Source organism: Molothrus aeneus, chromosome 8 (assembly GCF_037042795.1).
Source record: "Molothrus aeneus isolate 106 chromosome 8, BPBGC_Maene_1.0, whole genome shotgun sequence".
In the NCBI taxonomy this organism is placed as follows: domain Eukaryota; kingdom Metazoa; phylum Chordata; class Aves; order Passeriformes; family Icteridae; genus Molothrus; species Molothrus aeneus.
This window is the reverse complement of record NC_089653.1, coordinates 1784408-1796735: the sequence shown is the minus strand read 5'-3', so window position 1 is coordinate 1796735 and position 12328 is coordinate 1784408. Positions and strand designations below refer to the sequence as shown.

Below are 12328 nucleotides of genomic sequence, written 5' to 3'. Positions count from 1 at the left end.
TTTCTAGAACCATACTTGCCTCTGAGATTACTCTGTCCAATCTCATATCAAAACTCCTAAAATCTGACCTAGTGAGCTGTTCCTCCTCATCACCCCATGCACCTCTGAGAGCCTCATCCCAGTCAGCAAAGCTGATGAACTGCACAAGGTGGCCCTCAGGACAGGGTCTTTAACAGAAGCAGACCAAGAGAGGCAAAAACACACTGCAAATGTCCCTTTGGTTTTCCAAGGCTGCAGTGTAACACAGAAACAAAACACTGTCATGTGAGAAACCACAAAGAACAATAAACACCATACAGAAAAACACAGCAAAATTACAGTGGGAGCCCACAACTTCTAATACACCTCCTAATTTTACTGCACTGCAATGCAACTTGTCCTTCTTGCTGCTCAGGACATGGGCAAGCTGAGTTTGCCAAAACACAGATCTTGCAGTGCTTCCCTGCCTGTTTCTGAGCAGTGTGGCTTTAAACACTGCTTTGCACCAGTACAAATGTCATTTAAAACATGAGCACACACAAACTGGAGATGCAGTTCCCTTTATTTGGCTCAGCATAAAAAATTCATAACCCACTTCACCACAGCCAGTCTGGAAGTCAAACACTGAGCACAAGTTTCTCATTAAAAGCCAAATACCCAAATAAGCTTTAAGTTATGGGTATCATCTGTTGAGTGCAAGCCATTACCTCCAAGAACTAATGGGAAAATCAACACTGGACCAGATGGCCCTTTTTAGTGTTTACCTCAAACAAACACTACACTTCTGAAATACCTTCCTTGTAAATAAATTAACAGGTTAGGGTGCTTGATTTCCAGCACCATCAAGCTCATTGCAAGGTAAAAAATTATGAAGAATCATCCTTCACCCTTTAAAAGGTCTCTGAACTAGAGTGTAAGCATTCTGCATGCAACTAGAGTTTTGTCTTAGTGTACTTGTGGAATTAAACCCAAGTAGCAGCATTTAATCTGTGCCTTGTAACACCAAGGCACAATCAAAACGTGCTGTGAATTTATCTGGACTTTGAAAGCATTTTGAATTAGCTTGAGGTACCATTCTGGGCACTGGGGACTGAAAAACCTCATGGCTTTTGTAAATTAAACAACTCTGAATGAAGGGGGGGAAAAAACTGCTAACATCAACACCTCCAGAGTCTCTAGAATTATTGCTCACAAACTCCTTGTTGAAAAAGAACACAAGCACAGATCTGAAACTAAACAACAGTATTTTTCTGAATAGTCAGCTCCCATAATAATAATTGGACTCAGAGGAAAGAGCTTACAAGGCAGTAATTAGAGACAGGCCAGAGAAAAGGGCAGGCTTTCAGCCTCTGGCTTTTCCGGAGGGACAGCTGAAGGCAGAAATTGCCATCTTTGGGCACATCAACACAGCCACATCCATGAGGGCCCCCCAGAACCTTTGGGAGGAAGAGGGAAGGGGCTCTACACCTGTCCTGGCAGCACCTGTGCCATGGCTGTGCCAGGCATGACAGGCACACAGGGGTGAGTCAGGGAAAGAAATGCCACAACACCCCCTCAAAGCAAACATTGCTCATACCCAGCCTCAGAACATGCCCTTTCAGGGGCAGAATGGAATGGCTCTGCCTGCTTTTCTAACACCTATCCAAAGGAGCTCTAGCCACCCACACACACAGATCACCACCGAGTTCTACAGAACTTGTCCTGGGCAAGGCACTGCCTTGCTGTAATCCATGCTGCAAAGCACTGCCAGCAGTGTGCCCAGCCTGGAGAGGCTGGCAGGAGCCAGGCAGGCTCAGGAGCAGGAACTGAGTGCCCTGGACACAATACACAAGGTTCTTTTTTAAGTAGGTGTGTAATGCATGATGTGAAATGAATGCCCTGGCACACAGACACACCTACACACAGCCAGGGCTGCTCACTGCTCTGGCTCCTCCTGGGGCCCAGCAGTGCTCAGCAACTTCTCACACTTCTCTGGCCATGTGCAGGTCCCCCTTTTCCTGGGCCATCTCTAAGCCTTCCCAGATCGTACAATGGAACAATTTTCAAAATTATTTGACTCACTGCAAGCAGCTCAGGTTTGGTACTGTGCAGTGCCTGATGAAGCAGGGAACTGGGGACAAGTCACTACTCCAATGAACTCAAATCAATGAAAAAACAGGGATTTTTGGAGCCAGTAGAAATGCTGGGATTCCACACAAAAGCCCTCAAGTCACCTCATGTGCAAACCCTGAGTGCAACCTCTGCCTGTGACCCAGCTGTGTGTGGCAGCTTCTGGTTTTCTCAATAGCTGACAAATTTCAACACAACGTTTCAACATAACAGCCAGCAGTGCTAAATTAAGGGAAACAGAGGATTCACATACATTCTCCCTTTGGTTTTCCTCAGACAGCAAATAACATCTCAACTAAAAGCTTGAGATGGCAGAAAGCAACAGCAAAGCAAAGCTATCAAAGACTTTCACCTGCCAGACAGCAGCACCAATTTACACAAAGCACCTGGCCTCATGTTCTTTCACCAATAAATTCTCAATTTTAACTCAAATAAAAAATAAAGCCTCTGCTATGCAGTTCTTGCAATTTGGTGCACACAGGTAGGCACCACACTAGTTAACCAGCTCATGCTACAAGAGAGGGAAACCCAGTGTTACTACTAAATAATAAACACTATTATATAATGTTTATAAATACATTTAGATACTCTATATATGGTATTTTTTACAAACACATAGTAATTTTTAAGTAACAAGCAATAGAGGCAGTCTTGGTCTCAATTACCAACATAACACCTTTTTGGTGTCTGTGCCACTTTTATCTGGTACAGTGGGCATGGAAAAAATGAGCCTTGCATCCAGATGGAAAAAGCTTAGCACACCAGAGCAGCAGCTTTGCAGTCACATGCTACATCCTCCTCAAGTTCTGTGAGTTTTCCACCAAGACAATTTGGAAGAGGAAGCTACAAAATGCAAAATTAATGCCAGGAAACTCAAATTCAGCCTGTAATGGTTCACAATTCCACTGGGGAAAAAATAAGAAGAGGAGATGTTAAAGGAAACAGCACATCACTAAAAGCCACTGTATTTAGGACTCTAGGTCACATGAGAGTGAACTGCATGAATCAAAAATCATTCTGTGTGAAGTACTGACTGTTGGCAGACAGGTCTCAGATTAAATGTACTGAGGGATAGTGAATGACTGCTAGGAAGGGCCCTTCCATTGGCATCAAAATGGCTTTAACAAAGGAATCACAAAATCTCCCAGCATCTGTGGGAACAGACCTGCACAGAGGGGGGGCTGCCTTTGAAACGCTGTCTGGGCTTGCCAGGAAGCAAATCCCTCTTGTTCTTGGTAGGACATTGTGCATTTCCCACAAAGCACGCCGTGCTTACTATGGCAAACAAACCCTCAGCTGCTTACCTGAACCGTCAGGAATGGACCTCACAAAGGTGGGAAGCATCTTCACAGTGGCTGTTGGGTTGAAATCCCTGGAGAGGCCGTTCTTCATCTCCCTCCTGAAGCGAGCCATGACGTCCAGCAGCGTTTCGTCCGAGAGCCGCATGGCGTAGAGGTACTTGTCAATCTGGGGGGACACACAGCACCCCAGCGTCAAGGGCTGCCCTCTCTGTCACTGCAAGGGTGGTGTACAGCCCCAGCACGGCCCCAGGGCTCTGGCCAAGCTCAGGACACAGCCTCATGCCTTATCTTTTGACTCAAAGTCATGGAGAATGCTCAAGTCTAAGGCCTCCGAGGTGAGCTCCCTCCTACTGTCTCCCCACGGCACAACACAGCCCCACATCACTTTGCCTCCTCACTCCCACACAAAACCATCTGCCCACAGCCTCAGACCACTGCCTCCAGCCCTTGCCCAACTTCTCAGATCTCCTGAGTGTCCATGAGCTGAACAGCTGGAGCTAAAAATCCCTCTTTTGGCACCTTGTCCCAGCTGGGGAGATGTGGGTGTCAGGGGTGTGTTGTGTTTAAAGCCTCACATTGAGAAGGACTTGCCACAGGGGTTCTGGGGCTACATCACAGGCTGAGAAATTATTTTGGTGTAGCAGACCACTCTCTCTATCCCACTCCAAAGCTATAATGACCAGAGGGTCTGGAAAGACAGACTTGACTGTGAGCAGATGGCACCTTCCTTCTCATGACAAAGCATCAAATTAAAAGTTGTTGACTTCTCCTTTGTGGCTTGTTTTACCTCCTTGGAAAAAGGAGGCAGTTCTAGTTTTCCAACAATATTGCTTTCCATAATATTACAACCACCTTCACTGTCAGGAAGACTGAGAGATGCTTTGATGCCTAAAAAATACAACATGGCCTGGAGGGGTTCTTGCCAAACACACCTCCCACCCTTTTTACCTCAGTTGCCAGTCTATTCTTGCCTTGTTTCTTTACCTGCCTTGGAAATTTGGTTCCACAAATGGCTCAGATCGAAGCCACACCTTTGGGATCACTTTTGCTTGCAGCTTAGCAAGACAAAAAATAAAACCCTGCCCATGTTTTCTGTCCTCAGCAAAACTGGAAAAGCCACCTCATTTTAAACTCCAGGCCAGCTCTGTGCCAAGGCTCCCTGTGTCTCCTTGGCTGCTCTGGAAGCCCTGAGAACAGCTCATCTCCAAGCTGGCATTTGTGTCTTACAAGACCAAGGCCACAAAAAAACACTTGATGTAAACCATAGGCACACAAGCACTCCATATACCAGGGACTTTGAGACGGGAAGCGATGAATAATGCCCTTCACAAAGGAAATGCAATCAAAATCTCATTAAAGCCTAAACTGGCCATAAAACCAGCACCAATCTAATTGCTCATACAGAAAGCACTCCTGCCCACCCTACTCAAGGTCTCCCCAAAGACAGTATCTCCCTGAGCCAGACACCCTCCTGCCATGACCCAGCACTTATTTACACAGACAGGCAGAAGGCATGGAGAGTGCTGCTGGGCACAGCATCCAGCCTGATCCCCAACCACAGGGCTGGGGGCCAGGCAAGCCTGGACCACAGGGGACACAGCCAGAGGCTGCACAAGCTGTGAACTTTTCAATGTCGTTGCTTGCAGAGGAACAATACCATGATTGATAACACCACGATGAAATGAGACCGTGCATTTTCCCCACGAACCGGTGACGTGACGGTGCAGGCGTACAGCTGAAGGGTAGAAGAGCTGAGCTCAGGTTCTCTGCAACAGAGGCCAAATGCAAGACCCCAGGGCAGCATCCCCACATCCCTGCTGTGTCCTGTGCCGCCCTCATGGGCCAGCAGCCCCTTCACAGCAACAACCACAGCCAGTCACAGGCATCCTTTCACTCCAAGAATAAAATCCTGGATGGGATGTGCCCTCTCTGCAGCCCCAAACGCCGTGGGGATTGATGCAGAGGCTGGAGTCTGGCTAAGCAAGGTCTCTCCTTCATGGCAAACCCTGCCATGTTTTTTTAGCAGAGTGTGTAAAGCCATGATGTCAGAGCATGAGGATACTCCCTTTAAAAGGAGGGGAGGAACCAACCTCTTTTTCAGGCTGAGCTCTCAGCAGCCCACGCTGCCGCTCAGAGGGACGATTCCCCAGCTCTCCCAGTGAAAGCTACAGTAAACACCACTCACAGTCAGACTAATACACCCCTCTACAAAGCCCCACTGCTGCATCCTCCTCCCAAAAGCAGGGCGGAAGGGTTCCCGCTCACCGAAAGCGCTGCTGTGAGCGCAGGTTGTGGCGTTTGCACAGTCAGGACTGACGAGCCCATTCTCCCCACCTCTGCCCCTGTGCTGCCCTCAGCAGCGAGGGAAAAGGGAGGGAGGGCTCTTTCTGCTGCCGTGAGAGACCAATGAGCGCTGCCAGCGCCCTTACATAATTGGGCTGGACTCTCCTGCACGCAGGGAGCATCCCCTGCACGGCTTTGCATGGCACCCGGGCCATCCATCTCCACCGCCGAGAGAGATTCCCGGGGCGGGGACACCGAGCCTCTGCTTGAAAAAAGTCACTCCTACGTGTTACAGCTTCCAAAACCACGGAAAACTTAAAAAAAAAAAAAAAAAAAAAAAGGGGGGGGGGGGAAGAGAGGCAGGTTTTTATTTTCTCCCTGGCGGGAAGAGGTTTAGTCATTCCAGCAGTGTGGCAGCAAGGGAGTAAGTGCAGCCCTCCAAGGGAAAACTCCCAGCAAACAGCCATAAATAACTTGAGGAGGGGGGGCTGGAGGCTGGATTATGGGATGGAGGTTTAATAACTCCCTGCTCTGCCGGCAATAAAAGCCGATCAGAAAGCAAATCTCAGCCATGGGCACGGGGAAGCTGTGGAAAGGCTGCCCAGGACAGACAGGGGCAGCCCCACTGAGGCTCCCATGGGAGACAGGTACAGCCCTTCCCAGGGGATGGCAGAGGGCAGGAACAGTTCCAGACAAGGAGCAGCAACACTCCTTTATTTAGCTGCCACCTCAGAGTCACCTCCCGAGGAAGGGCATCTTCCCAGACTGCCACTATGGGAGTCCTCCAAGAGCTCAGTCACTTTTCTTTCTCTTTTCTCAAAAGAGACCAACACAAACCAGAGACAGAATCTGTGAGCAATTTTTTAAAAATAGGATTTCATCGTCTGAACCACATTCACGTTATTTTTCCTGGTCACACAGGAAGGACACAGTTTGTACTTGGGGAAAAGAAGTTTCTGAAAATCCAGCCACTGCAGCAGTTGTGAATAATTATAAATGAAACAGGCAGCACTAAAGGCTTAAACTTAAGGGCCATTCCTTAAACACATGCCTCCATCCCCAGACACTGACAGCAGTCAGTGGTATCCAAGAAGAGAGCACGCCCAGAACAATTTCAGAAATCATTAGCACCTATTTTACCGACACAGACTTCATGCCAAAACTCTTCACCACGAAAACATTTTTCTGCAGAGCTAATCATACTCCTTTCAGCATGAGGAAGATTCATCAGGAGCCAAAGCAGGTTAAAACAAGTAGTTTAGACATTTGGAAATTGTTTGCGCTTACTGATGATTTATCAGATCGGTTCCTAAAAAGCCTTTATAGGGGTGGGTCACCAATACAGGGATCTTCTGGATACGAGTTGCTACATTTTATACTACATTCCAACACATTTTTTCAAGGTTAAACATCTACATGTCCCTCCTGGACTGCAAGATCCTTTTCTTCACTCAGGTAAGACAACAAAAACATATTGTTCCCCTGACAGACAGAAACCAGGCAACACCTAGAGGCTCCCTTTGCCGGGGCCAGCTACGGCAGGTACAAACCTGCTGGGAACAAAAGGCAGTTTTACAAAGTTTTACAAAGCTCTCCCCACACAGGGCAGTGGCACAGCTGCCAGGCACCCTCCGTGTCTCCCTCACCCCTCAGGATGGGATCCAGCCGTTCAGAGAAATCAGGGCCACAGCTGAGTTTGGGCCAAGTCCCCTGTCTGAGGCAGGCTGCTGAGCTCCTGCTGCTGTCCCCAGAATGTGACAAACATTCAGGTGACAGATGTCTGCAAAAACATCTGGATAATTTAAGCTGCTTGGACCACATGTGCATTCACACACCACAGGGCGTCACACACTGCCAGCTTGCTGCACACTAAGGTGGCATGGAAGTGCCATTATGAGTGGTTTCACTGGAAAATGCTCCCTTGCAGGGGCCACAGGGTTCACACGATGAGCAACCCCTTCCTTCAACTCTACACCTCCACCTTGCGAGGACTCATCTTGAAAAACATTCAAAAAATGACATTAAAAAAAAAAAAAAACAACACACTGAAACTTAAGGGGGCACCCACAAACCCAGCAGAACCAGTACAGAAGCACTGGCTCTCAGATGCAGGTTATGCCTTTCAGGGCCTGAAACCACCAGCCCCATCCATGCCCCTCCACAGGCTTCCCACCGTGGAAAGGCAGCTGCAGAGCATTTCAGAGAAGAGAATTCAAAAAAAAAAAAAAAAAAAAAGAAGGAAAAGAAGGTCACAAGAGAAGAAGAAGGTTCAGCTTTGGCTCGCCGGTACTTTTAGCCCGTTTCCAGCCCTCCTGTGAGCCACAGCAACATCCTGAAGGTGACCTGCCAGCTGTGCCACCAGGCACTGAGCCTGGCTGTGGCAGACCAGCGAGGCAGAGGAGCAGCCTCGGCATCCAGGAGCCCCACGGGGCAGCAGGGAGAGCAGGGACAACGCCTTGCTTGGCAGCCCTGAGCCACAGGCACGTACCAGCAGAAAGTGCTGCTCTCCCGGAAGCCGGGAGGAGAGGGAGGGACCTGAAATGAAGCCGTGCCTGCACGTATCCCTAGGAGCTGCACACTGATGGAGCACAAACCTCGCCAGCAGCACGCTGAGGTGGAGCAAGAGCACTTTTGCCCCACGGGGAAGCAGGGAATGGAGCCCACCAGCTGCCAGCAGCTGCCGGGCAGCAGAGCCTCTGGCTGCCACAGACATCCTCCCCGCAGGACAGCCACAACCGAGGAGGCTCAATATCCGTTCCAAAAGGACACAAACAGGAAAAGATGTCTTACAGCCTCTAAAAACAGTAGCCTGCTTTTTTGACTTTTCAAATGGGTTTTATTTTTTTAGTTGGCTTTTCCAGACAAAACCAGCTTGATCCATAAGAATGCTTTACAACTCCCTGGCCAAATGGTTTCCCATACGGTCAGACAATAGCAGCCCCATGGTGCCAAACCAGCCTGCAATAAATAACCCCCAGAACACCACAGAGTTTCTCTGTGCCTTCCCCACAGCCTTTCTGCCTCCCCTCGGCCACCACACACACTCGTGCTTATCTTGGCCTTCTAAATATAACACACACAGCGAGACAGAGAAGGCCCTGGCCGGGCAGGCACGCCTGGCACCAGCAGCAGCACTCACAAATCCTGCAGGCAAAGGAGCACAGTGGGCCTGGCAATAGGAGAGGCATGGATGTGCGGCCAGGAGGTGCAGGATGCTGCAGGCTGAGCCTCTGGCTCCTCATGAGAGCCCAAATTCCAGCAGTGTGGCAGCAAGGGAGTAAGTGCAGTAACCATGGGAAGCTGTGCTGGGTTTTCTCCGAGGGAGGAGCGGGCACGGCTGAGCCCACCTCGAGCGGGGCACGAGGGGTCACCCAGACACTGGAGCTGAGGTCAGCCCAGGCACAGGCAGTAGCCCAAAGGGATGGATGAGGCGCTGTCCTCCTGCTGGGGAGAGGCTCAAGCCCCAAGAACACTACAAATCAGTACTACTAATGCCGTCATTGAGGCTTTCCCGAAATATTTTAGGGATGCCCACAGCCACACGCCCAGGTGGGTCACACGGCACGCCTGAGGAGGTGGCAGAGGGGAAGCCTCGCTTTCCTGACGTCAGCCCGACTCACCGACATTTGCAATTATTTTCCCAATTCGTGTCCCCACATCCTAGCCCCAGGCTCCCCGCTCCCTACAGCTCTGCAATATGCTCAGCCAGGACCTAACTGCCATGTTTTTATTTATCCTGTTCCCCGCTCCCTTTTCCTTGTGCCAGTGCTGGATCCCAGCGCTGTGCCAACCACACAGCAGCAACCTCCTAATGCTGGAGGGAAAGAAGCCTATAGAAATGCTTCTTTTTAAGCACAGCCGACAACCATTTCCTGTAAATTCCGATCCTCCAGCGGCACATAATTCAAAAACTGCCTGCTCCTCGCCTGCCGGAGTGGGGATGCTCCCAGGCATCCTCGGAAAGAAGGGGAAATCCCCTTTCCGGGGATGCTGGTGCCGACGAAAACCATGAAAAGCCATCGCCCCCATCCCTCACTGCCAAAGCCCCCAGGTCCTGCCTGACCGGCCGCTGTGCATCCATCACCCACACCCCACTGCCATCTCCACCGGCGATGCTCTAGAGAGTTTAAACGCGGGGTTATCCCTCCTTCCTCCCGCAGCCGGGTGGCTCTGGGGACAAAGCAACGAAACCGTGCGGGGGGAGAAAAAATTAATTTTTTTTTTTTAACAAATTTAAAAATTAAAAAAAGCCCAGGAGGCGTGGGCGGGGGGCGGCCCTGGGCGGAGGGATGTCCATCTGACCTTTTTGACCTGGTCCTCCTTCAGCTCCGTGAAGTAGTAGGCCAGGAGCTGGGCGGCGATCATCCTGCCGGCTGCAGCGGCGGCTCCGCGCACGCAGCGATGCGGGGCCCGGGGATGGCCGCGCCGAGCCCAGCCCAGCCCAGCCGAGCGCCGCCCCTTCCTCCTCCTCCTCCTCCTCCTCCAGCGCCCGGCCCCGGCCCGGCCCGGCCCCGCCCGGGTGCGGGCGCCCAGCGGCTCCGTGCTGTGCCCGGCCTGCAGGAGGAGGAGGAGGTGGAGGAGGGCAGCGCCCCGCTGTCACCCTGAGGGGCTCCACAGCCGCCATGGAGGCGGGCGGCTGAGGGCTTCCCTGAGGGGAAAAAAGGAAAAAGGAGACAAAAAGCCCTTCTTGGTGGCCAAGGCCGGTGGCATCGTGGCCTGTGCCAGAGATAGTGTGAGGAAGCAGAGGATAGAGGAACCAGAGCCAGGAGCAGGGCAGCGATTCTCCGCCGTGCTCAGCACTGGTGGGGCCGCACCTCGAGTGCTGTGCCCAGTTCTGGGCCCCTGGATTTGGGAAGCTGCTGGAACGTGTCCAGAGAAAGGCAGCGGAGCTGGGGAAGGGTCTGGAGCACAATTCTCACCAGGAGTGGTTGGGGAAGCCGCGGTATCGAGCCCGGAGGAGGCTCAGGGTACCTGATCGTTCTCTGCAGCCCCCTGGCAGAAGGCTGTGGCCACGAGGGGAGCAGGCAGGAGGAAAGGACATAGCTTTAAGCTGTGCCGGGGGGTTTAGGTTTGGCATTAGGAGGAATTTCTTTAGGAAAAGGGTGATTAGGCATTGGAATGGGCTGCCCAGGGAGTGGTGGAGTCACCTCCCTGGAGAGGTGTGAGGAAAGATTGGACGTGACACTGGATGCCGTGCCTCAGCTGACACGGTGGGGTCAGGCCTAGGAGGCACAGGGTGCACTGTGGTGATTGTTACAGGGATCCTGTGCAGGGCCAGCAATCCCACTCTGATCCCTGTGGATCCCTTCCAGCTCAGGATATCCTATGATTCTATGATAATACACCGATGGAGACAGCTCCTCCTCCCCACAGCTTTGCCATGTTGGAGCGCATTCCTTGCACCCCAAGGAGTCATCCACCCCCATGAGGGCTCTGAGGGCCCACACACACATAAGCAAAGTGACACAGGGCCCCTCCAAAAAAAGCTAAAGGCCTTTGTCAAGTGACACATTGTCAGCAGCCCGTGGGGGCTCTTGCCTGCACCTTGTCCTTGCACAGGGACAGGAACACACACCCATGCAAAGGAGGAGGTGTGATTTGCATACAGATTGTCTACCACACTAGAAGTGATTAAAAATCTGCCTCTTGAATTTCCGGCTTCCTTTTTAGTGCTGCTTTAATTAAATGGCCAAAATCAAGAGCTGTTTTGGCAGACACATCCTCCTTCAGACTGCCCTAGTCACTGCAGGCAGGGTGGGCAGGGTTTCCTTCTCTGGCTCCAAGCTCAGAGAGACTTTCATCACGCATTTCACTGCTCTGCACGTGTTACTCCTGCTCATTTGTTTGCCAAGCTGAGGAGCAAGCTGTGCTCCCCAGAGCAGCCAGGCTGCCCCGCTGCAGGCACAGGGCCCTGCCACCAGCACAGCTGGAGCTCACAGCTGGAGCCCACGCGTGGCACAGGCACTGGGGCTCAGCTGAATCATCCCAGTGCCCAGCAGTGTCACCAATCCCTTGCACAGACTGACCGAGCTCTCCTGCAGATGTAATTCCCTGCTCAGTCATGCTCCTCCTCTGCTGCTGGTCAGAAACTATCTTTAATTCCCAGCCAGGCTTGCTCCTGTTTTCAATCCATCTGTCATCTGCTAAGCCCTGTCTTTCATCTGAAACCACTCTCCTCACTCTCGGGTGCTGGCTTTCTATAAATACTCTGGAAGTAACCCGACACATTCACAGCTTTTGCTTCACTAGGTGAGACAGACTTCGCTCTTTTTGGTCTGAATGCTGCCTGATACTGCTCAATTCCCACAGGATTTATGTCACTGGAGCTGCCTCTACGTGTGGTTTACAAGTGCTACTATCTATCTCCTCCTGCTCAGACACCCCAAACACCACCTACGTGCACAATGCCCCCTTCAGTTACCTTGCTGAGGGAATGCTTGCTCATTTAAAACACCTGGACACAAACTTGAGTGGTTTTCAATCAATCTTTGACCAAATAAAAGGAATTCAAAGCATTCCCTCTGGCACTCAAGGAATTTGAATCAGACAGCTAAAATACTCACAGTGGACTTTTTTTTAATATGACACTGTTGCAAGAATATGGAAGAGTAGGACATTTGGTTTTTTTGTCTGCCAAAATTGTGACTTGGGAGTGA

At 51.0% G+C, this 12328-nt stretch overlaps 1 protein-coding gene across 1 annotated transcript in view; it reads right to left on the bottom strand.

The window, feature by feature from the left end:
* HK1 (hexokinase 1) overlaps positions 1 to 10102 on the bottom strand; it is a 38668-nt gene extending 28566 nt beyond the window's left edge. Inside the window, exons 1-2 of the mRNA XM_066555034.1 lie at positions 9975 to 10102; positions 3393 to 3555 (exon numbers count right to left, since the gene is read on the bottom strand). Of these exons, the coding sequence (XP_066411131.1) occupies positions 3393 to 3555; positions 9975 to 10037 (226 nt within the window). The 5' untranslated portion in view covers positions 10038 to 10102. The remainder of the gene's footprint in view (positions 1 to 3392; positions 3556 to 9974) is intronic.
* Positions 10103 to 12328: the final 2226 nt, after the last annotated feature.